The sequence below is a fragment of the Hippoglossus hippoglossus genome, chromosome 20, assembly GCF_009819705.1.
Source record: "Hippoglossus hippoglossus isolate fHipHip1 chromosome 20, fHipHip1.pri, whole genome shotgun sequence".
NCBI lineage: Eukaryota > Metazoa > Chordata > Actinopteri > Pleuronectiformes > Pleuronectidae > Hippoglossus > Hippoglossus hippoglossus.
The window spans coordinates 3,155,810-3,181,416 of NC_047170.1; the positions used below are offsets into that span (position 1 = coordinate 3,155,810).

The 25,607-nt window shown below is 41.3% G+C and overlaps 1 protein-coding gene across 7 annotated transcripts in view; it reads right to left on the reverse strand.

Annotated features, from left to right (window-relative positions):
• Positions 1 to 25,607, reverse strand: part of LOC117754222 (microtubule-associated protein 4) — a 98,163-nt gene that overhangs the window by 69,695 nt on the left and 2,861 nt on the right. For 6 of the 7 annotated variants that reach the window (XM_034573024.1, XM_034573023.1, XM_034573021.1 and 3 more), the window contains exons 2-3: positions 4,543 to 4,728; positions 429 to 485 (exon numbers count right to left, since the gene is read on the reverse strand). In XM_034573024.1, coding sequence (XP_034428915.1) covers positions 429 to 485; positions 4,543 to 4,728 — 243 coding nt within the window. The remainder of the gene's footprint in view (positions 1 to 428; positions 486 to 4,542; positions 4,729 to 25,607) is intronic. The other variant, XM_034573020.1, reaches the window with a different exon arrangement.

The window sequence follows — 25,607 nt, forward strand, 5'->3', positions numbered from 1 at the left end:
TTCTTGACTCACACATTTATAGGTAACTATTGTAGCCCAGAGGAATAGGAGTCTGTCATTGCAGCAGAATTAGATTCCTGGCGGGGTGGAGAGGCCTTTAAAATCCCTACTTTGGCATTTTCTTCAGTTCAACTCCCCAATTTGAGCTTCTTGGAGACTTATGAGAGCAGCAGCCTTGTTCAGGAGGAGCTTGAAAGGATGCTTGAGAGCAACAAGAGCGGCTCCTGCTCTAAAATGCCAGTATAAAGGGCTTGCACGTAAACACACAAACACACAGAAATAAACTGAGGTGAAGAACAAGGAGGAAGTAAACAAGACTGAAAGACAAGAAAAGACTTGAAAAAGGCCATGACTGGAGGAATGAGGATGATGAGGAGGCCTTATAGCAGACTGACAGGCGGCAGAGGGAACTGTGGGATATGTCTTACCAGGCTTTTGCACCCCATGAGCTTCCTGCTCTCCATTCTCCAATGCAGAACCCGTGTCTGCGTGCACACACACACACACACACGCACAAAACAAGCAAACACATTACTACTGAGAGCTAATGGCCAGACGAGATAGAAAATCCATCTACATCGTACAAGTTTGTATGGAGAGATACAACAAACTTAAATGGACGACCATTGACCATTTTAGGCTTTTAAAAGGCTCCTCAATATAGCTGTCGCACTTTAGGTGTGTGTGTGTGTGTGTGTGTGTGTGTGTGTGTGTGTGTGTGTGTGTGTGTGTGTGTGTGTGTGCATGTTAATACCACACAGTCGATCTATGGTCAGGCTGTGGGAAAGAGGAGGGCAGCATGTCAGCACGTCAGCTGGTGTCAGTGTGGGATACTGAAGGAGGTGATGCTCTGTGACATCTGACTGCTGAGTCGCTCAAATTTGCACAACAGACACACATTGAACTCACCATTCACACAGATGGTAGCAAGGTACAGTACCACGCCAGGTGCTGGTCAAACCACTGGGAGCAATGGGGTTCACGATCTTGCTTTAAAGGGATAGTTCACCGAAAAATGAAAATTCACTCATCATCTACTCACCACGATGCCGATGGAGGGAAGGGTGAAGTGTTTGAGTCCACAAAACACCTCTGGAGTTTCAGAAGTAAACTTTGTTGCTGCTCGTGTCGTGTCAAATTCAAATTCAACTTGAAACGGCGCCATTTACACCAGGTTTTTTCAGTTGTATTATTACGTCTGCAGTCTCGGTCGCCGGTTACTTCAATTGTATCAGATTCGGCAGCAACAAAGTTTACCCCTGAGACTCCAGAGGTGTTTTGGGGACTCAAACACTTCACCCACCCCTCTATCGGCATAGTGGCCACTAGATGATGAGTTAATTTTCATTTTTAGGTGAACTATCCCTTTAAGGTACTTTGTCAAGCCAGGAATTGAACCTCCAACCCTGTGATTACAAGTAGTATATAACATGAGCGTGCATGTCAGAGGGGTGTGTAGTGATGTGTGTAGTTGTGTGTCCTAACATCAGTTGGTATGGACGTTATAAAACAATAAAAGTTGGGGGATCAGAGGAATTAGATGCAAATGTGAGGGAAAAGTAAGGGGGGGGTGTTGTGATTCTCATGGTGTGTATGTGTGTGTGGGATGAGACAACCGGTAGGGGGGTCGTGTGTGTGTGTGTGTGTGTGTGTGTGTGTGTGTGTGTGTGTGTGTGTGTGTAGTTGTTTATTTACTCCTATATAGTGCAGCAACAAGACCACTCACACACACACACACACATAGACACACATATTACAAAATACACACTCACATACACATTTATAGCACATGTACGTGCACGTGTAAAAAGGTGTATGTTATATACTACTATTACAACCCACACTACTACGGAGCCTTAAGGGATCATGCATTGAGTTCAACTTTGTTATAATGTCATTTGGTTACCTGGGCCTGACATTGACACTCCTTAATAACCAGTATCACAGAGCTGGTTATTAAATTGGTCAATTAGCTCTCACAGAAAAAAACATAATTACAACCTTAAGTATAGAAATGAATGGTATGCTTTGAACTGAAGAAACAAAATGTCAATGTTTCTGACCAACACACAACCCTAACAAGAATGCATTTCCTTTTTTAATATATATATTTAAACTTGCTTTGTGATACAAGCCATAAGACTTTGCAGCTACTTCCACTCATTGTGGACAGCCTAACCAAAACCTTATCTATAACCTTAACCAGGACTAGTTCATACATGACACTAACCTTAACCTAACCACTACTAACATCTGACCCCTAACCTTAAACTGGAGAAATTATATTTAGCCTCATTAGACCAGGCTTTGGTCCCCTTGACGTCTACTGGTCCTGACAAGGTCAGAGTTTATGTTGGAAAACGTCCTAAAGAGGCAACAAAAAAGGTGTGCACACACACACACACACACACAAATACATTAACACACACACACACACACACACACACACACACAGCCATGCAAAACTCCAAAACCTCTAACATGCATGCAACATGCACATTCACTGCATTCAGAACAGAATGTAGGATTCATAAGAGTCCACACACATTAACATATAGGACACCGAAACATCAGGCAATCGAAATGCACATTACACGTGCATCAGTGCAAAAAACATAATCTCTGAATAAAAAACAATCAAATAAAATAGAAACTCTCCTCCTTCGTCTGGATCTCTCGCTGACAGGGGACAATGAACAGCGGACTGCCTAGCCCTGCTATTTGGCACTCAGCGTGTCAGCATTTGTCCACTTGCACACAGCGTGCCACAGCTGATCACTGGCAACGCCACCCACGGCTCGTCCTGCGGCCGGCTGCCACTGACGAGTGCCCATACACAGTCTGACTGTCTGACTGTCTGACCAAAGTGTCTGTGTGACCACAGCAGGCCTGAGAGCCGAGTCATCCCCAGTCCACTGTCACTTCTCTTTATCTGGTTATGTGCTAAGATCTATATTTGATCCATCCACTATTTATACATCTGTTTAGAGACCTTCCTACGACCTATCTGCTTTTTGATTCCGTCTCATCTAATATTTTAACCCAACCAAAGATGTAGATCCATGCTCCCTATGTATAACATATAACATCAAAATCTAACACTGACCGGAAACATGACAAGTCTCGAAAACTATCCAGACCTCATGTTTTAGAGCTTTGTTGACCTGTAAATAATTTCACCGTCTTTGTTTACAGTGTCTGTGAAAGCAGCTTTTTATTTTTCATATTATAGATTATAGATTTTAATCAGGTTTACTTTGAGGACACTGTAGTAATAAAGGTGAAAGATTTTAGCTTGTGTGCTACTTAATGCTCTATTTCAGTAGGAAGCAGTCATACTCGAGGTATCCAATCAAACCTTGTGTCATTGTAATTATTTGTTTGTAAGAGGCAATAGTTAGTGTTAATATTTTAAACAGGATGTTATCTCCTGGCTTTATTTTTTACTGTATATATAAAAAAATTTTAAATGTCACACAAAAGCAAATCAAACCTTTCCTATCAGCCTGATGATGACTACAACCAGACTATGATAAAAAACAAACAACAGAAACACCAGCTTACCAACTTGGTAATGGCTCTTTCACAAGTGAATTTGATCAATAAGATAAAAACACTGTATAAAAGTATAATAAACTCAATGGCTACAACTGCACAAACACCAGATATAATATGTTCCAATGCTACACAACAAAGTTAAACGTTAAAAGGGAACTTGTTTCTTCTGCACATTCGATGCAGAAAAAGAACTAAAACCTGGTGAAGCATCATCAATAAGCTTTAGTAAATGAGTACGAGCAAATTAAGTGACATCAACAATCGTACTGTTTTACTTCCCTCCCTGCACAATGACATGACATGATTAACATGTAGCTGATAACATACTGTCATCCTAAGCCCATGACCTTGGTGAGGACACGCTCTTGTTCCCATGAGGGATCTTGGACAGGGGTTTTCAGGGATCATCAGGTATGTGACCTTGGAACTGAACCTTACACATCTTCACTGTCGCAGATTGACTATTTGCACTACAACTGTTCAGAGGACAAAACTTCTAGTTTACATCCCAAATGTTTAGCTTGGAGGTTGAAATCGGCTCGTGCTCAGGCCCCTTTATCCTCCCTGTGGCTGAATGACACCTCCACAGATCAGAAATGGCAGCTGGTGTCCAGCGGTGCCTGAGACTATCTGTCATTAGGGCGCAGCTGCAGTTTATGTTACATGACACACGTTTTCATCTGGGCCAAAATTATGTTGATGCATCAGATCAAATTCAGAGGAGCAGATCAAAATAATACCATTTTATCAGGGAGATTTTAATCAAATCAATACGACAGATTTGTTCGTAGTATAAAGAGGACCAAAAAAAAGCTGTTTCCGTGCAATTTCTTGACATGATGTTGAACTGACACTGTAAATTCAGCTTACTCTAATGTTTTTTAATGTCAGTGATCAGTGGTGATTTCTTCTAAACACTCCTGTTAGCCCTGCTTATCTCTCAAAAAACGATTATTTCCCTTGTCCTCAACATATCCGTCTCACCTGCCCTGGTGTCATCGTCCAGCAGGGGGATGTAGTCCGTCTTTCCTACCGTCTCCCCCACCTGGTCGTCGAAGGTTTCTGCCTCCAGCTGAGCCACAAAGTCCCGCTCCACCAGGTTCTCCACCTGCCCCGTCTGAGGAGCATCTGTCAGCGCGTCACTTAGACTCAGGTCTAACTCCGCCATGACTGCACGCAAACACAGAGACACAGGGATAAGCAAGGGGACGGTCACTTGATGAGTGGTGATGTCCAACGAAACATCAAGAAAAAATACAGAAATAGTGATGACATTTTCCAATACAATGTATAGGGTTCATCTCTTAGAGGGGGGGCTACTTTTTAAGAAATACAACAAAAAAAAACTAATATGCTGTAAAACGTGTGTGCTTGTGTGTCCTCAGCACTTTGACACAACTTTGACAACATGTTCACCCAACTTTTAAATGTAAGTAGATCAGGTTGCAGACGAACATTCACCAGGGAGGTCAACAAGTCTGGGAGACCTCTCTCATGTTACAACTAAACATCCAAGCTCCTGTTCCTAAAACCTTTAGAAAAACACAACATGGCTTCACGTGGTGAGAAGTTTTTTCCTCCCACTGTAGCAGACACAGCTCGAGCCAGTTCTGTAATCTGTAAATGTGAAGACGACTGGGAAACAGATTCATGATTCATTCTGCTTCTGTTCAGCTCAAAAATAGTTAAGAGGAACTGATATACGGAAGATATAATCAAAATGAAAGAATTACACCAGAAAATCTGAATTCTATATTTAATTTGTTCAGTTAGGTTTTCAATTTGTGGTTTTAAACTTAATTTACGGAAACTCTCAGGGAGAGAGTGCTCGGTTTCTGGGAAATGATCACTTTGAAATAATGGGAAGCCACTACTCCTAACTACTACAAGTTGAATTACAGTGAAGAAAATGCTAAATGCAAGTGAAACAATGGCTTTGTGAAACGTGCAGTTTCTAAAACAAACCTTCTATGTTCAACTAAATATAGACCAATTTAACTTAAACCTCAAACATTTTTAAAAGGGTTCCTTTTTTATTTTCAAGTGACTAAAATCATTCTTATTGATCATGGTTGTAATTGTAAATTGCTGAAATGGAAACGTTGCAGGAAGTGGAGGAAAAATAAGGAAGAGAATCAGATGAAAAGCAGAATAGAGAAAGAGTGGTGAAAGGAAGCAAGAGGTCAAAATCACGTTAAAGTCCCACATGGTGAAATAGAAAACCGAAAATAAAGCCTTCCTCATTATTTTGCATGTATTTAATCTACAATGATGAACAAAACGACTAAATATATTTCTTTCTGTGTTCAGGGCAAAATCTGATGTGAACATAACTGGCAAACAGCAACAAGACCAGAGAACCTGGATCCAAACCCTGTGGTGTGGGGTTCATCCTGCTGAGGTGCCCCTGAGCAACACACTGAATGGCCACAAGCTGCAAGGCCTGGGCCTGATGTTTCTGGAGAGCAGCTACACAAAGCACAGTGAGGAAAACCTACACATAATACCACTGTCTACCACAGGGAGGCACAGTTTCAGTTGGGATTACACAACATGAAAACTATGCATGTACAACACAGAGGCAGAATCTGGACCTGAACATGGGCTCCGTGACACAAAGAGACCCTCATCCAAGCAGTCACCAGCTCATCTGGGAGTTCGGCTGACCAATGGACACCAGGGGAACTTGCAGAGTCGTGTTGTGTCATCCTCCAATTATAATGCCAGATTATCTGCGGTGCCAGCAGCAGCAGCAGCAGCAGGAGGAGCAGGAGAAGCAGGAGGAGCAGGAGGAGCAGGAGGAGGAGGAGCCAGCCTCTCTCTGCTCCCCAGACAACCTCTGTGTCATCAACCCTCCTTGAATCAAACACACTACATCTCTGGCCTCTTGGTTGAACATCCTGTTCTCACACTATTCAAGCAGCAAGTTGTGGTTAAAGGTCAAAGGTGATCTATCATGAGACGTGTGGTGTTAGTTTCTATCTGACAGTCAACAACATTTATATCCACACATAAATATGAATGAACCATTCTTTCTTAAACTGCAGCCGCATGACAAATCAGTGGAGGTTACTATATTCACTGAAAGTACATCTCACACATTTTCATGACACACACTCTTCCTACTAGACAATTATTTTTAGGTTTGAGATTGGAATCATTATCTTAATAAATATATTGAGACTAGTTGCAAGCCTCAAACAGGAGCGGTTGAAACTCAAACACAACTCCACAGCCCCATCTGCTGGATTGTCCATTCACTGACTTGAAAGAGAACAGGTACAAAGGTATACTTCCAGAAATAGAGATATGGTTTTCCCAGTTAAAACTTAACTGGTTTTCTCAGAGCTCTAAGCCCTAACCAGATCCTTTAGGATGAATTGCAACACCAACTGTGAGACAGGCTTTATCATCCAGAATCTGCAGGGGTCCTGCTGACCCTGGATGTCTGGAAGCTGCATCACATCTCCAGCCAACTCTCCTCTCTCCCCTAATTTTTCTCCGCTCACACCAACCGGTTGAGGCAGATGCCCATCTCTCCATTAAAAGGCATATTTTGTTCTTGCTACAGTAATAGTGTGCATGCTTGTTATGGGTTAGGGTTAACCTTACTTAAGTGCCTTGACATAATGTATGTTGTAATTTGGCACAACACAAATATAATATAATTGAACATTGCCAATACAGGTTTAAATTGTTCTGCTGACATTTTGTTGTATTTTACAAGGAAATTGAATAGAACATATAGTACAACCAATCCAGGTCCAGGCCTCTATTTCAATGGGCTTGACGAATTAAAATTATACTATTATTATTTTAAGAATCTGTCCTCTTTCATTTAATCAGATTGAATTAGTTAGTCAACAAGTAAAAAATAAATTACATAAAGTATTACAAGCTATGAAATCAGTGTCTGAGACATATAAATGAATCTAAACTACACGTGTGTGTGCTCATTACATGCCTGGCTGCCAGTGTATCAGCAGCAGTAAGTGAGTCCCCAGTGCTGAGACCTTGCAGGGTGTGTCGCAGGAAGGCTGTTGCCTTGACCACAAAACCATGCTGGTCAGAAACACTGCTCCAGTTTCCATATTTAACCCCACATCATCTGTGTGTGTGTGTTTAGCATACTGTACGTCATCTGTGCTGGCTGCAGTTAGCCGAGTGATCCATGCCACCCATACCAAGCAAGAAAACACAGAAAGAGACCAATAGCAATCATATGAATGGTTGAAAAAGACTGTCTAGTTTAGCATGTTCCTATTTGGGTGTTTCAGCTTCTGTTTCTACAGTGGTTTCCCACATGACCACAGGAGCAGAAGCTTTTCATTAGTCTGCTGCGACAGCGGGATGGATTTGGGTTAAGACAATTCTAAATACGAGGATCTTTAGACCCTGTGAGGGGCCTCAATTTAAGCCCAGGTCCTGTTTTCCACCCTCTGCTCATGATTGTGGTGTGGCCAGTCAAACATAATCTGGATTCAACAAAGGAAGGAAATCCACGCAAACGGCAGTTTCTATTGTGTAGTCTGCTAACAAATGTCCCAGTGTATGTGTGGATTAGTTGTGCATTTATGTTTGCGCTTCAAACCCATATGTGTGTGTGTGTGTGTGTGTGTGTGTGTGTGTGTGTGTGTGTGTGTGTGTGTGTGTGTGTGTGTGTGTGTGTGTGTGTGTGTGTGTGTGTGTGTGTGTGTGTGTGTGTGTGTGTGTGTGTGTGTGTGTGTGTGTGTGTGTGTGTGTGTGTGCTCACGGGCCGGTGGGTGGGTCTCCTCTGCCTGCCAAAAAGCAGAGGTGAAGGTTAAGCTCCTTCTTAATCTGCTTCCACACAACACTTTTGTATGTAAACAAAACGACAGAATAAGCAAACACGGGAGTGATCGAACTTGCAATTATATAAATTACTGTGTTTAAAATGTATTATAGAAGCCCGTTTTGTACCATAATTGCAATAGGCATTATCACAAACCTATCCTGTACATAGCAAATATTGTGGTAGCATTGCTGATGTCCTTGCATAGTTGTTTTTCTTAGATGAGCCAGGGAGATAAAAGTCCCTGAGTCTACTTGCCGCATTTTCTTTTTTTATTTAGTGGTCCACAAAACATTACTAAGTGCTATTACATGTAATCCTGAAATAGAAACTTCAGTTATAGTATGAATAACAAACTGCTATATGACGCATCTCCAACCATCCAGAAATTAAGCCAAAAATATCTTGGATGCAAAAGCTCACATTAATGTTAATGCTGGGATGTAGATCAGAGGACTCAATACTGAGCTTTTAATGTTTTATTAAGATGTTTGTGATGATGTTTAAAGTCTTAACTTTAACATCTCTGTTCCCCACTGTCCACACTCGGTAACTGCTTCTGCAAGGCCTCAACCCGTAGCCTGGGTTCGATTCCTGGGCCACGGCCATGTATGCATGTCCTCCCCCACTCTCTCTCTATCCCCCTTTCACCAGCTTACTCTGTCCTATCCATTAAAGGTGATTAAAGCCCCAAAAATACATTTGAAAAAAGAAAAATAGATGTAAACTCTAATACAATCTACAGTCACTATCTAATAATATAAGTTGGAGTTTGTAAAGACACTGTTTATTCAGTTGTCCTGAGTCAGCCCAAACCTACTGTATCTTCCAACAGGGCCCTCAATTGCATTTACTAGTAAGATTTTGGTTGAGATGCTACAAGAGGCTATGGTGACAAAATATGTTCACAGACTTTGAACATCTTTTCTTTTTTCAACTCACTCAAAACTGCAATCGTGGCCACACTGTTGTCAAAGAGGGGAAACCACTGTGCAACTGCTGTTCATAACTAGTTAAGGGCTCCAACGTGCAACATCCAACAAGCTTCTGCACAAACCAGTGAAAATGAGCGTGTGAATGTGAAATATTATCTGGGCTCAGCAGTGACACTGGGGGCAGACACTGTGGTTGGAGAGACACACAGGCTCACTGTAAGTTCCAATGCTTAGAATCATTCACAAGTCAGCGAAGAAAATATTAAGCCGCAGCTTCTCAGTCGGTCCCGAGCGATGGTGTCGTCAGTTGAACTAACAAACGCCGCTGGCAGTTCCTCATATCAGCTGTCACTAATTAAACTCGGCTGCTGTCAGTTTCTGTGCTCTCTGTACACCATTGTCTGTGCGGGTCAAAGATAGTTCATGAGAGGAGAACATCCACTCTGGAGCTACACTGCACACCCACAACGAACAAGAACGTTTATTGACTACCAACAAATGCAACATAGTGAGTCATCTCCTGTCAGGGTGTCATGCTCCCAACTGAACTTTCATTTATGTCGTATTAATAATTTACACTTGTAGACATTATTGAATCTTGACCTTCAGTACTTGGATCAGGAAGCTCATAACTAAGGTTTATGAAATCAAGACATCCCCTGTGTTATTTCGCTATGTCAGATACTGTATGATCAATATCTAAATTGCGTAACCATGATGTATGGATCAGCAGATATAAGCGTATATTAAAACCACCAAATTAACTGAAAAGACTAAGACTGTAGCCCAATTTCTTTTAACCGAGAGACACTGGTAGGTAATCTACAGTGTATTTGCTTTTGTTTTCGAATTTCTCTCCAGACTTTTTATTACCGGTAGACTCTGAGCTGTGTGGTTTGCAAATGCATCTGATGCAGTAAACCTTGATGGGATGTGTCCTCTGGGTAAAACCTGGACCATTATCGATCTATACTAATTCGCAATCTGTGAAAGTCGCCACAAGTGGAAAACAATGAGCATTAATGGTACAGTGTGTGTCCTCGGGACCAGAAGTAGTAGAAGTAGCTGCAGAGTCGAGATAATGGAGTGAAAGACTGAGAGAAGAAGTTCTGTAAATCGAAAAGGGAGTGAAAGAGAACGGAGAAAAATCGTGTCGTGTATTTGTGGGAGTTTCCATAGGCTTAGCAGTGTCAGGCTCATATAGCAGTTGTCATGGTGATGGGTGACATAACACTGTGAATCTAATCCAAAAAAATCCCTCCGTATTTTCACCTCCTGTTCCTCTAATATACAACAAAACGATGTAATGTCCTGTTGGGTTAATCCCGAGGAAAGGTCTGGTTTGCTAAACGCAGGAGCCTTGGAGACTGTTCAGTGACTAAAGGACACCAGGATGAATCATGCCTGAGCCACAGACTGGATAGAAACATGTTTGAACCCATGACGTGTTAAAAGATGGTTCGGTTCCTGCTGCCATATTTGGATTTTTAGCACAATGATAATGTTTTTATTAAGACAAACACTATCACATGATCTACATCTAATCTAATCTTTCCTGGTTAAACATTAAATAACAATATAGATGGTAACATGTTAATGATAAGAAGTTTACTCTTTGAATATCATTAAACCTTAATTATTTCTTGGCTCAGACCTAAAAATCCATAATTAAATATTGTGTGTGTGTGTGTGTGTGTGTGTGTGTGTGTGTGTGTGTGTGTGGGCTTGATGGATGTGTACACACACACACACACACTTGATATATGCACTTGTGCATTTCAGCTGCAGGTTTGAAACCAGATACATAACAGCTGCTGAGACATCTAGACTGTGCCGCCGAGCAAGGCATTGCAGCATTAGCTGCTGTGGTCTAGCTATAATTATCTAAGAAATGTGAAAAGACAAATGTCTCTTCCCTGGAGTCACACGGCCAAAAAAGTAAGAGAAAAGTGAGAGGTTCATCCTGAGTCACACAAAGTGTTCGATCATTCCCTGACATGCTGCACGGTCATGGTCAAACACTGAATGATATCCCTGTGCTGCCGGGAGCCTGCGACAGACCAGTCTGCTGTTAGGAGCAGGGATTTACATGTCTGGTTCCATAAAATCCACAACTTAAAATTAGTGTTTGCAATGTCAATATTGGATTCCCTCCAGCTACACTAACTATTACTCTAAAGGTTTGGCCAGTGAGAGTAGTCCAATGTCCAAGGACAATACGGCAGTAAAACAACCATAGGGCAGATTAATATCCCTTCACTATGTGGACCTATGATTATGAGTGGTCACATGGTCAGAGCACTGAGAGGAAACACAGTGTAGGATCCATCTGGCAGAGACTAAGGCTTTGAAATGGACAGAGGAGGAAAGTTATTCTGTATAATGTATGTGCAGATATAGGATATAAGTCGATATTGAGCTTGAGTATTACATTACAGATAAAAGACCAAACATTAGCACGCCTGTTTGGGATAAAGACATTTAAAACCAGATAACAGTCACTGTTACCTGACTGGACTCAAAGTAAGGAACACATTCTGTGTTTGGTTGGACAATTATTATTTAGATTTTATTACAACTTCAGGTTAATCTTTTTATTTTTATAGCCACAATAAACCATCCTTCATCAGTTGATGATCAGAAAAGAAACAGGACGCGCTTTCATTTTACTTTCTTAGCAATAACCCCCAATATTTTTGTTAGAATTTTCTAAAAACTCTTTTGTTACGAATGATACAAAAAAAAAAAAAATTCTGTCATCTTTCACTGCATTAAGCAGAAGTTCAGATTTCAAAATAGAAAAATCAAACCTGTAAAATTAAATAAAATTAAGAGATAAGAACCTAATGTGTATAAACAATATATCTGTTGGTCTATAACCAGTTTGGAAAGCTCTTTTCTTATAAAGACATTCTGCAGAAGTATCATCTATGTGCTCCAAATTCTTCAAATGAGTGAAACAAATACTTCTTGTCAACTCTTTCACAACTACAGACAATGGTTATGTAAAAGACAGAATAAATGAAAAATGTGCGCCAATTCTTCATCTTCTTTAAATCTCACAATAAGTACACGTAAGAAAAACATGAATGAATCAAAGAGCTTTTTTAAAGATGGACAACTCATCACAATCACTAGAAGTGGGCGATCTTCCCAAAGACTCATATCATGATCTTTTCAACACACCATGATCAGAATTTTGAACTTTCTACTCAGTTGTGAAATGTTCTATTGAGAAAATACAGACTCAAACCAGCCTGTGGACTTTTTATCGTTGTCTTAAAAACACTGACAGATCATATTTCTAAGGTGAGCATTAATATCTTAAATCTAATGTCACCATATCCTCGGTGAATCACTCAGCATCTTTCTAGTATTTTTGATGTGGTAGACAATAGGAGATTTGTTGTACTACCTCTGGAGGTGTCGTCTGTTTTCTGACAGGGCTTCAGGATAACTTTGCTTTGACAAATATCAGACTGTGAGGAGTCAAACCATCAAACACTTCTGACATTGAGTCGTCCAGCTCAGGTTGAACCGTTTTCCAAATTTATGACGGGTGAAAGAGAAACAATGATAGAGACACGTGCTATAAATCAGCCAATCAGCACAGCCATCCAGTCGGCAGCCTTTCTGTTGGTTTGTGAGCGTAGATCCACGTTATCAGTGTGGATCAAGTGAAAACATCATGTTAGGATCTCTATGACTCACTGAAAAAGTAGATCAGTCAGAGTATTAAATCATTCAATCACCATGTACAGCCATAATAATGGGGGGTTTCCGCATCTTGAATATTATGCTGGCCATGTGACATTTAATAAAACTATTCAACCCACTGTCAAACACACACATGTATGATGAGTACAGTGTGTAATATGTATTTAAGTAGACGGCCTCAACATGGTCTGTAAAAACATAGTGCTCGGTGTCCCGGGCCTGTAGACACTGTGTGGAAAGCTCTCCTCTGATGTCACTTTCTAAGAGAGGTGGGACATTTCCTCTGAACGCCCAGCCTGCTATGTTACCATGCAGGAGGGTGTGTATAGTGGGAGCATGTGGGAGCATGTGTGTGTGTGTGTGTGTGTGTGTGTGTGTGTGTGTGTGTGTGTGTGTGTGTGTGTGTGTGTGTGTGTGTGTGTGTGTGTGTGTTAGAAAGAGAAAGAGAGGGAGACAGAATGAGAGTTGGCGCGCTCTGCTGCTTTGACTGAATGAGTTTACGACTGTGAATGTGGCTGTGGTCAAATACACATTCAAGAGGCATTCATCATTTACACTTTTACATAATATTTTCAAGTCTGATGAGTGCAGCGAAAATAATGTTCCTAAAATAACAGGCACAAGTTATGATTAACATCTTCATCATTATGTAAAATCTGTGTACTCTTGGTGATACCACACATCCATCTTTAAACGTATACGTGGGAGGAGAGAGGATATACTGCATGACCTTTTGCTCTGTCCCAGTTCCTCTCCCTTGGCCCGACCCTAGATATGAAGTGCCCTTCGCTGGGAGTGTCCCCCTCCAAACGGAGCCACAAGGGGAGGGCTAGAAAATCCTCCCCTAGGAATTGGGACACCACTCGCTACGTCATCAGCAGCCAACCAACATTATAATAGCGACAGATCTGACCACTGCAGAACAGTAATGGATGTTACTCCTGTACATAGAAACTATGAAAACGTGAAAACGTTGAAATACTGAAAACGTTATAACATGAGAGGGGAAGTACTCATGGGAGTAACACAATTTACTCGTTACTCTCACTCAGACTGTTTCATGCTTGTTTAGACGGCTGAATAATGATTTCCCTGAAACGCTTGTCACTGCGATTCAATGACATTTCATTTGCTACAGATATTGCGCTGGATTTGAAAAGGTTTCCATGTTTATTTTGAAAGATACCCGCAGTGGTCGCCATGTTGATTTGCTTCCTCTGTTCCTAAAGCAATTTACAAGAAACAGTGTGGGTCAAGGAGTGTTTGAAGGAACACTACCTTTTCACAGCCACATGCAAAATGAAGGGGTAGGGCCAAGTGGTTCATTGGGACAGGGCAGTCTTGTTTATCAGTGAGCACACCACTTCATTTTGTGTGTGTGTGTGTGTGTGTGTGTGTGTATTTGAAGGCATTTCCCCTTTTTTTTTTTCAACAGCCACACTACTGTTTGTGTTCCAGCTGATATACAGAGACAGCTGATGAGGCACTTTTAGAGCCCTCTCTCTCCCTCTCTCCCTCTCTCTGTGTGGGGTATCATTAATACTTTATAGTAAAAATAATCTCTGTTAATAAATCTCCCTAATTACATGATTAACTGGTAATCAATTAAAACAAAATCATTTTCTCACTATGCTGGGAACTGGTTGGACTTCCGTCACTTGCTTGACCAGTTTGACAAGCACCTGGTGACACACATGTAACTAACTTGTACTAGTTGTTTCTCTCTCTTTCTCACAATCTACTTTACTAATTGATACACAAACCTGAGGGGATCTACTTCAACGGGCTCAGCAGTGGTGTCTGTATGTGTCTCTGTGTGTGAGTGGGACAGAATATAACGAGCAGAGATACTTCTAGGAAAAGTACAACTTGTTAACTGTAACATATGCTAATTAACAACTGTCTAATTGATAATGTCAGACAGTAAAATGGCAAATCCCCCAGAATGACCATTTATTACTGTGTACCGTATGTTTGTGTGTGTGTGTGTGTGTGTGTGTGTGTGTGTGTGTGTGTGTGTGTGTGTGTGTGTGTGTGTGTGTGTGTGTGTGTGTGTGTGTGTGTGTGTGTGTGTGTGTGTGTGTGTGTGTGTGTTTTCTAGGTGTCCCTGTGTCCAGCTGCCATTCCACTAATCTGAGAGAGATGGTATCACTGACATTCCCAACAGGCCATTCATTCTATTTCCCCAAGCCACACAATCACAGCAGTTTGTCAACACACCCTAACACACAAACACGAGGAGAATGGAGCACGAGAATCTTAGGGCTTCTTCAAATAGAGCCACCAACCACACATATGTGTATGGAGTTTTGGTTCGGACTGGTGGATCACAGTATTGGCAAAACAATGACAAGTAATAACTAAAAGATGATAGTTTAACTGAAGTTTTGAGCCGGGGTGTTTAATTTAAAACATCTCCGTACTCTGGACTTGTGAGATCACACCTCAGCCTTCAGGCTCACAGCACGACGTGTTTGCAGCGTTTACACAGAGCTATAAAACCTTCAACAAATACATGGAACTGCTTCCAAAAAGTGAAGATTTGCTACAAGGATCCTTTTCTACTCTCCTCTACTGCTGTTAAAGTATCAATATTGTATTGTCTGGGTGAAAGTCATTATTTCAAGTGTGGGTGAAAGTTTTGTAACCTTACAATTTTTTTATTTTTGGTAATATCAACTAACCACGCACGCACGCACGCACGCACGCACGCACACGCACACACACACACACACACTAACATTCTCTGAAACCTCAGAATGACACTCAACAATTAATACACACTTCTCTCATTTCAACCCACAGCCTAGCAATTCAGGTAATGACAAATACTGTGAAAACAAATCTCTCATTGACTCATTCTCTCTCTGACACACACACCAACACACAGTTGTATGTAAGAGGCTGGTGGTATGTTCACTATCAGGCTTTGCGACTACTAAGCGAGCTATGAGAGATGAGACGATGATGACAGGTCAGAGGCAAAGAACAAGTCAGAGACAGAGCCTGCAGGCCCCTGGACTGTCTTCATATACAGGGAGTGGCCTAAAGCTAAAGGAAGGAAGTGTGTGTGTGTTGTGTGTTGTGTGTGTGTGTGTGTGTGTGTGTGTGTGTGTGTGTGTGTGTGTGTGTGTGTGTGTGTGTGTGTGTGTGAGTGATTAGGTGCAGTTGCAGAGCTAAGACACTAATGGCCTTTTTCTGTATTACTTCAGGTATTTTCCAACTTATAAAAACTGAGCAGGGCCTAGTTCCTGCTGTCACAACCTCCCTGTTCCTAAGCTAATACTTTCCATTGCCCCCTCAATGTTAATAGGGTCCACAGAAACTATGACAAAAGTAGTAGTAGTAATAGTTTAGACTGAATGAATATTAGGAGCGAACAATGTACATTGTGTAGCAAGATAGGTACAAAATACATGGATTGCATGGAACAGCCATTGTTGGCATCTTTTACAATTACTACATAGCAACTGTCTTTTAAGGCTTTTGGATTATCCCTAATTGCAGTTGAAACAAAACCAAAGCCAGTGTTGCTTCTACACATTGGAGTGACACGTAAACATATGAGGACAGAGACAAAAATACTCTAAAAATATCCTCTCTGTGTGAACTTTGCTCTCAGATGTTCTATTCTTACTTGAGCAAACACACACGCACAGAGCGGAAGGTGGAGGGAGATCCACTGATAATATTTTCATATTGCATAAAAAGTGTCAGACAACGAGAACACACTCGTTTTAGGACGTTTGTTACATGAAAAGGTAAGTTAGTCAGGTTTTACATTATTAATATATACATATATCACTATTGTTTCAATGTTTTCAGAACAGAGGTTCAATGCTGGATTTATAAGTGTCAGTCATAACACAACAACACTGCAGGCTGTTATACATTAGAGCTGACGGAAAACAATGATATGTCTAACAATAATGTGCTTATTAAGTGCCACACACACACACACACACGGCAAATCTAAATATCATAAAGTGAATAGAGCCATACATCACAGACACACAGGCTGATACGAGCAGATCAGGAAGCTGCGGACATAATGTTGGATATTCTGTATTTCTATGTATTTGTCCGAACAAACCTAAACCTACCCATAATCTTATGAAAACGTTTTGAAGAATCTTGCTATGAACCCCTCCCACTGCTCCTTTACATCTTTCTTCCATCCCAGAATGAAAGTTCTCCTCTCCTCTCCTCTGTCACGGTTTGAAACCATCACTGACAAGGAAGACAGGGCTCTCTAGTCTGTACAGCAAACATTGTCGGTTACATGGGAAAGCCTTTACACACTTGCACCATCTGCATTATTCATCTGCTTATGACATACTATTCATTATGCACTATATTTGGGCAGAAGAGCTATGATGTTACATAATGATCTTGTCCATATGGTAGATGCACACATGCATGTCCTCACTGTCTCTACTGAAAAGGCTTTAAACCAGAAAGACCTGTGAGCAGTTACTTTACCATTTATCCCAGGTAAACACATGTTAATGTGATCACATGTTAATTCACATACATGTATAGCCAGTGTATGACCACACATACACACACTTCCAGGCCTATGTGCACTCTTTGCTTTAGTGCGTCACCAGACTATTTCTGTCCAAGTCCCATCAGCCTCATCAGATGGTGTTGCATCCAGAGGAGGATTGATGGCAACATATAATTTAAGGTTTTAATTTAGAGTGTGTGTGTGTGTGTGTGTGTGTGTGTGTGTGTGTGTGTGTGTGTGTGTGTGTGTGTGTGTGTGTGTGTGTGTGTGTGTTTGTTTCAGGTATTACTCATGTTGTGGGGACCTTAATCTGTTTACACATGGGGACTCATCTTCCTTAAGTGGACAAAAGCAAAGCGTCACATTTTGAGGTGAAAACATGTTTCATTTTAGGTTTAGGTTAACATAAGAGTACGTCTCCAGGAAGTCTATGTAGGTCAACGTCATCTACCTCGGAGTCATGGAGACACAACTGTGTGTGTGTGTGTGTGTGTGTGTGTGTGTCCCCTGCTGCTCTCACATCCACACAGTGCCTCGATGGGACCCACAGTGGCCCTGTTTGAGGGCGAAGTAAAGGGGCTAGTGTTTGACTCTGTTTGTGTGCGTGTGTGTGTGCGTGTGTGTGTGCGTGTGTGTGTGTGTGTGAAAGAGTGGGTGAGTGAGAAAGAGAGAGAGTCCTGTACTCTTAATAGAATTACACAGCAAGCACTCTTGGATTTCTGTATAACTGAACACTTGCTTTATCCCATTAGCATCCATGTTTGAAAGGAGACAGGCAGGCAGACAGGCAGACAGACAGGCAGACAGACAGGTAACACACCCTCCATCATGCTCAGCCTGCCCCTCCTCCACCTGCTGCTGCTCATTCTCCCCTCCCTCCCTCACCTCTTTTGGGCAGGACCCACAGCCTCAGTGACTGAATGAATTCCCTGTATGTCCCCACTCGCCTACACACCCTGAAATACACACACATACACACATACACATACACATACACATACACACTTTGGGAACTATGCCCTATTGTTGCAGAATGAGGCTTTACACATCGCAATGGAATGCAAAGCAGGGCAGACGCGCACACTCTCACAGGCAGACACACAAAGGTCAAAATCTAATCCCAAAACAAACACTGAACACACACTGGTAGTGGACCCACACTCATCCACGACCAGGACATGCCAGAGGGTATTCACTAATGTGTGTCTACACTGCAGCTTGGTCTGCTGGCCCAGTACAATAGTGGATTCCATGTGACAAAAAACGTAATTGTCTGCCCCGTTACTCGTGAACCTGACCCTGAACTTAAATGCTTCACATTCCTGATGCCTGCTCACAGATATTTGATTCTTTTACACATGCCAACAATTGATTTATATTCATCTTCAAATATTACAAAATACTATACATATGAATATCATATATATTTACTGAAAATAGAGAAGTATGGATATAACTAATGGGAGAAATAAGGTAGGTTATGTTGTCAGTATCAGTCTTATACATCAGTGTGATAAGAATTACCTAAAAAGACAGGAACCATCTTTGACACCTTAGTTTGCCCCAGCCACTAACATGGAGGATGCGGGATGTGTGATCTATACTGCCGCCAGCAGGAGGGGATCAAGACACTTTGTCTTCACTCTTTGGCAGCTGTCATGTCTTCCTCCATAATATATCATCGATAGTACAGGGTTAGTGTATCATAACAGCTGTGTCACGCAAAGATATAATATGTGCAACACAACTAAAAATGTACCTTCCACCTGGAGAATCCTGACAACGGCTGAGTCACTGTCAAAGCAGCAGCAAGCATTTCTTCCTCTAGTTGAATATTCACAGTGAGGATATTAATACTGTGTTTTTACACATGTAACCTCAGATTCAACCTCTTAACTGGCACTAAGGAACACTAAAGATTATTCTGCTCTGAATGTGGTCAAACAGTAAGAACCACTTCGCCTCACAGGCTCTGCCAACCACTCAACGGGCAGGAAACAGGGTCACTATCTTCCAGTTCTTTTCCTCCTGGGTTTGGCCGATGGCTGAACGCTAAGACGTCACAGTGAAGATGACCTTTGACCTTACAGATAAATATGACTTCTTAATTTTATCCAATTGGACATGGGTAAAACAAATGTGTCATAATTAACATATGAATTATTGAGTGATGGCCAAAAACACTATGTTCCAGCCATGGCTTTCCCCAGCATTGCACATTTCCGTTGTTATTTTTTATTCAAGCATTCTCAGTCACTCTCCTTTACCCTTTTTTCTTGGTATTTTGTCTATTTAATTACATACGGTCTGGCAGACTCTTTCGAATTCATCACTAAGCTAGGATTATAGCATTTCTGTTATATCATACCTCTCAGGATGCACTGCTACGCCTTTTTCGATATTATGTGCAGTCACATTTAAGGGTAATTTAACATCCGAAACCAGGAGCAGATCTCTACTTTAAAGCTAAAGACATTTATGAAACTATAAATGAGCAGAGGATATGAAAAGATAACAGGAAATTATATTTTTCTATTTCACTAATATTAGCAATATTAGCCTAGAACACCTCTCAACCATATCTGTCCATCTACCTATCCACCCATGTGTGTGGCTCCCCTCTTCAGCCTGCTGTATAATTCCCATCAGGGCTGATTGGCAGTATTAAAGCCGGGTCGCCAACACACTGCTCCAGCTGCTACTGTTACGAGGGGGGGATTACAGCAACCGGTTCACTCTGTATCATCCCATTCTTCCTCTCTACCCTCTTTCCCTCCATCATTTCATTCATTCAATCCGCCGCTGTCACGCAATGTCAGACTCCACCCCTACAGCCACACACACATATTAAATATCCATGTACGTGTTCACACTCACTAACGCATATGGACATCTTTTGTGAAAAGTCACCACAGGGTACGACGGGTTGCTGAGAGAAAAGAGTCCTTTAACCAAAAGAATCGGACAAGTTGTTGGTCGAGTCACTTGCCACCATTTGTAAACTTTATAAATCCACAAAACTACAACGTATATTATTAACAAGCACTGTATACACGATTAAAGCAGAAAAATGACATTGTAATAAGTCGGTAGAACTTTCTCACACATGATTGACTCCGTTAACTAAAATGTCTTGGGGATTACTCATCACATTTCGGAGCTAGTGCTAAGTGTTGTTTTAACACGTTGCCCTGACGCATTGATTATTAAAACATGTAAATACTTGATAAAGAATCAGTGAGCAGGAGTTTTAATTTACTCAGGCTCCTTTCACACCTATATGTTTTATTTTTCAACACTGTTTTACATGCAGGTATACTGGCATGTGCAATCCCACAGGAATCGTCGCAGATTGCTTAATATAATAGCTGGCCTCGTGCAGACCTGACAACAAAGTCAGCAGCACTTTGGGATCAATCACTATAGGTTGTCCACACTGCTGCATTTGTTTTCTTCTCAGTTTCTGCCCTTTCACACTAAAATACATCCCAGAGTTTTCAAACTAAAACAGGGCCAGCAGCATTTCCAAAAGCAATCAAGATGCTACTTTTCGCTGTACTTTTGGTCCTGAATTGGAAACAATCTGCTTGTGGACTTTTGGTCAAACAGATAAAAAACTCTATTTAGTCTCTGGGAAACTGAGACGGACATAGACACATTGCTATTTGCTGCTTTACATTCCCTTAGCGAACACATTTGCCCATTCGATTTAAAAGCTGCTATACATGAATTATCAATAAGCTGTGATAAATAATCAATTGAGAAACATACTTCCTCTTATTCTCTAATGAAAAAAGAAGTGCATTTTTGGGTATGATAAAGTCCTGCAAGAGTGACCATTGATAAAGGAATCTGGCTGTGACTTACCTCAATGTTATTCTAACAACAAGCCCATACAGAAATACAAGAATTTAATTTAGCTTTAATGTTGATCAGTACAAACTGAAACCTGACTAAAGCCATTTGGGGTTTGGACTTACATTTGGCTGTGACTAATCTTAACCCTAACTACAAGCCAACATACCTGGCTGAACCGTCTCCGAGCATAAATCTGAACTAATTGCACACTTCTAACAACTGAGCTACAACAGATGCTTTGGTGGAAATCCAAATCTTTACAGCCACATTGATTTGACAGTTAACCACATGAAACGTTTCCCACATCGAATGTAGGGTCAACACTGATTTAAATATTTCCCACGAGATCCACAGATTGGATTCTGTTTGGTGCGACGGCTGATAAGGAAAGGGTTGAGGGCATTTTAAAATGAAATAATACCAACTAACTAACTCTGGTTTCAACTTCCCTAACATGAGTGTTTTAGGATTTCTTTAGCCTTCTAGGATAGTGACCTGAGTTTGGGTTTTGGACTGTTGATCAAAGAAAATATGGCATTTCAAGACGTTGCCTCAGAGGCAATTGTGAAGGTATTTTTCACCTTTTTCTTACATTTTATAGACCAACTGACTGGTTTATTAATAAAGAGCATAATAAACAGATTCCTTCAAACTTGAACTCCCAATCGAGTGCACGCAACTTTGTGCACTACAAAGTGCAACATGCTGAATACCTTTCAAAGAGCCACTGTCATAAAGTGTGGGCCTCTTTGAGGGATTATCTCTATGAAAGCCATCTTTTACATTTCTTCATGCTTTTGAGCAGTTGGAGCAGCAATAAACACTTGCTCTTAAGAAGTGGACAAACAGCACTTTGTTTGAATCACACCCCTCCTTCACCACTCTGACCACCATGAAACGCATGGTATTCCCATCATGCAACTGGCTCCAAATGTTCCCAACATCCACGCTACACACAGTCTAATGAAGGACACGCTGATCTCTGACAATTAAGGAACTCAAGTGAGAATAAAACCTGTCCTGTCAAAAAAAAGGTGAAGTACAACAGAAGTGAGGAAGCCTCACCATGTCAGGATAATGTGGTCTTTGTCTCAGACTAAACTGCGCTCAACACCAGCAGCGGTCGGCAGCACAGGAGCACATGCATTATGGATTTCCTCTGCTTCCTGACTCCTCGACAGAGGCTGGCATGAGGCAGTGTGACGACCTTGAAGAGAGTATCCTGCTACAGTCGGGAAAACCCTGACTGACGAGCCCATATCAGCTTTCCTGCACCTCAGATTCACCCGTGACCGAAAACTCCCAAATAAGCTTCAACACAACAGCTCACTAAAGATAATTTATGGTGAGAAGACACAAGGAGGGTGTGTGTGTGTGTGTGTGTGCGTGTTTGGAGAGCCAAAAGACAGATCTGTGAGAGTGCCTTGAAGATCAAGAGACACTCCCACACATCTCTGAGATCCAGTCAGCTGATGTCAGTCGACTGGATCTGTGAAGAAACCAGGATCACTCCCAATCAGGAACGGTCTGTTAGTTTATTCCTCCTTATATCTTCCCTGTTTTGAGCACTTCTCCCCTTTACTTTTGTAAATCTCATCCATGATCCTTGTGTTGGTGGTAAAAGAGGTTAGTGTTACTAACGGTGTGAGGTATAATTTTAAGGTATAGTTTTCTGGTCTATGTCGTATCCAATGAACCTCCATGTTTGTTTATGGAAGAACAGAGTTACACACACAAAAGAGCACTAATAATTCTTCCCATATATAGATGCAAACCTGTGGTCTATGTAATACATAGAGGAGAAAAATGGTGACATTATGCAGCTGAGAAAAATCATAATTAAACACAGGCAGTGATTGGGTATAAAATATAAGGAGATTATTTCCTATAGGCTACAAAGCCTGTAAGTGTAAAACCAACCGCCTCAGGCTCTCATTCATCCAAATGTCTATCACGCTACTCAATATGGAGACGTGCTGAATTTGGTCACATATCTCAATAACTTGTGCACTTTGTCTGGCACATTGTATACTTTGGGTTTTGTGTTTTAATGCCTTGTTATATCCTTTTAGTGTTTTATCATTTTACGTGCTTTTAGGGCAGGTGCAATATTCAACTCACTTTTATTCTGCATTATTATTCAGGGTCTTACGTGATATGTCCTTCCTTGTGTACTGTTTTCTTTTGTTGTCGTTTGTTGTACAATGTACTGTTCTGCAGCCGCCGTAGCACTTTGGCCCAAGACTAATTTCCCCACGGGACAATAAAGTAGATTTGATTTGATTTGATCTCCTCTCCACCATCCCTCCACAACATTTGATGCCAATTGGTTGAGTTCTTTTTTTGAATATATAACTGTGCTAAATATTAAACAAACAGAAATGATTTTTTTTATAAACTCTTCCCTCTGGACCCACTGTGAAGATGGAACATTACAATCACATTAGAATCCAGATGACCTTCTGCTGCTGATCATACGTCACCTCCTGTCTCTGTCTGCTGCACCCGGCTGCTCCACCTCTCGCCTGAATAATGCAGAGGAATTGATGCTGTTGTGAACGCGTCCGTGCAGAAAACCTCCTGCTGCGTTGTGCATGTGTGAAAGACAGACTCTGGGTAAACTCTGTGGCCGATTCTCCGGATTTTACCCACAGGTTAGATTGACTAGAACAATGTTCTCAGTATTATCATGGTATAGATCTTTCTCGCAGCAGCCATGTTGTCATGCTAGAGCAGCTTAACCCAGGTGTGAGTAAACACATTAATTAAGCCTCTGCTCTTTTTAGCTACAGGCCCTTAATTAATGTGTTTACCAACACCTGCTCTAGCATGTCAACGGGGCTGCTGGGAAAAAAGACCTCTTGTTACGATGTGCTGAAAAAGTACTGAACTAATACTTTTTATACACCATTGATTTGTTTATTAGACTTTGTATGACATTATTTGATCACTAATAACTATTCATGTTTGCACATTTGTTAGTCAGAAGAAATATATCAAACTAGACTGAAATACCATTTTTGAAAACACTGACAGTGGTTTACATACTTTCTTCACGTTAATAACCTTCTGCAGCAAACAGTCATTGGATTTGAATATGTTACAGGTATTAAACGCAGTGTGCTGTATATTATTTCACTTCAGGGTTCTATGAGAAACCAGACGACCAACCATTCCACCAACCCTACAACGATGCTCCCTAAACAAAGCTTACTTTATCCAACGCCAGTGTCCGACATGAGATTCTAGCAAACTCGTCTAATTGATCCATTTACCCAATTTCTCCTGAAAGTGGCTAATGTCTAACATAGATATCCACTTTGCAGCTTTAGTGAATGTCATGCTGAACCAGGCGGTGACTGTTTTCCCACTTACAACCAGGAACAGTGTACTGTCAAAGACTGTGTCTCGATTCAGGGGCCATTTTAAAGGATCCTCCACATGCATCCCTCCATCCCAGAGAAAAGAAGGCTCCAATGGGTGGATCCCTCAAAACCCAACCCAACCTATCCTAGGATCCATTGCGCTTTGGTGACTAACCATTTTTCAAAGAGGTATTGGCAAGAGACAAACATCTGATGCCTGAGTTTTAGGCTCTAACTCAACTGAACAGCTACACGTGTTAAAACAACAAGCTGCTGACGCCGATCAAGGAAATCCTCAGTAGAACTTGCTCAGTTCGGTTCAGCTATTGTGTTCTATACGTGGCCTGCGAAGGAGAAGACCCCTGAATTGGGACAGAGACAATGTCCCACCAGAATCTATGCTTGTTGCCATTGTTACATGGTTCATCAGCTTATTGTTCAGTCAGATTTCTCTACTTCAGAACACTTAAGAGTTTTTTCCCCCAGAATCCAAAATCCACAACTATAAAACTACGGAGAGTGCTATTTGAAATTGGCAACAGGCCGCTGAGTATTAAAGTGGGCCTGCTCAGGAAACTGATTCAGATGTACTGTAGCAGAATGTTAAGAGCTGAGCTGGTGTATTTATAAAAGAGTGAGGGAATAAAACAGATGGTTTTCTTTTTAGGAAGTTTAATAAGTGGAAATATCTGCTCTTAGTGGCACCAGTCATGCTGCAGTGGTTCTAATACATGGCTGCACTTACAGAGTTTTTCATCTTAGCAGGAGTTTCAACACAACTAGCTTCACAATACGAATCCAAAGTAACGCAAAGCCTCCACCAGGCAGAGCAACACTGAACAGAAGAGGGC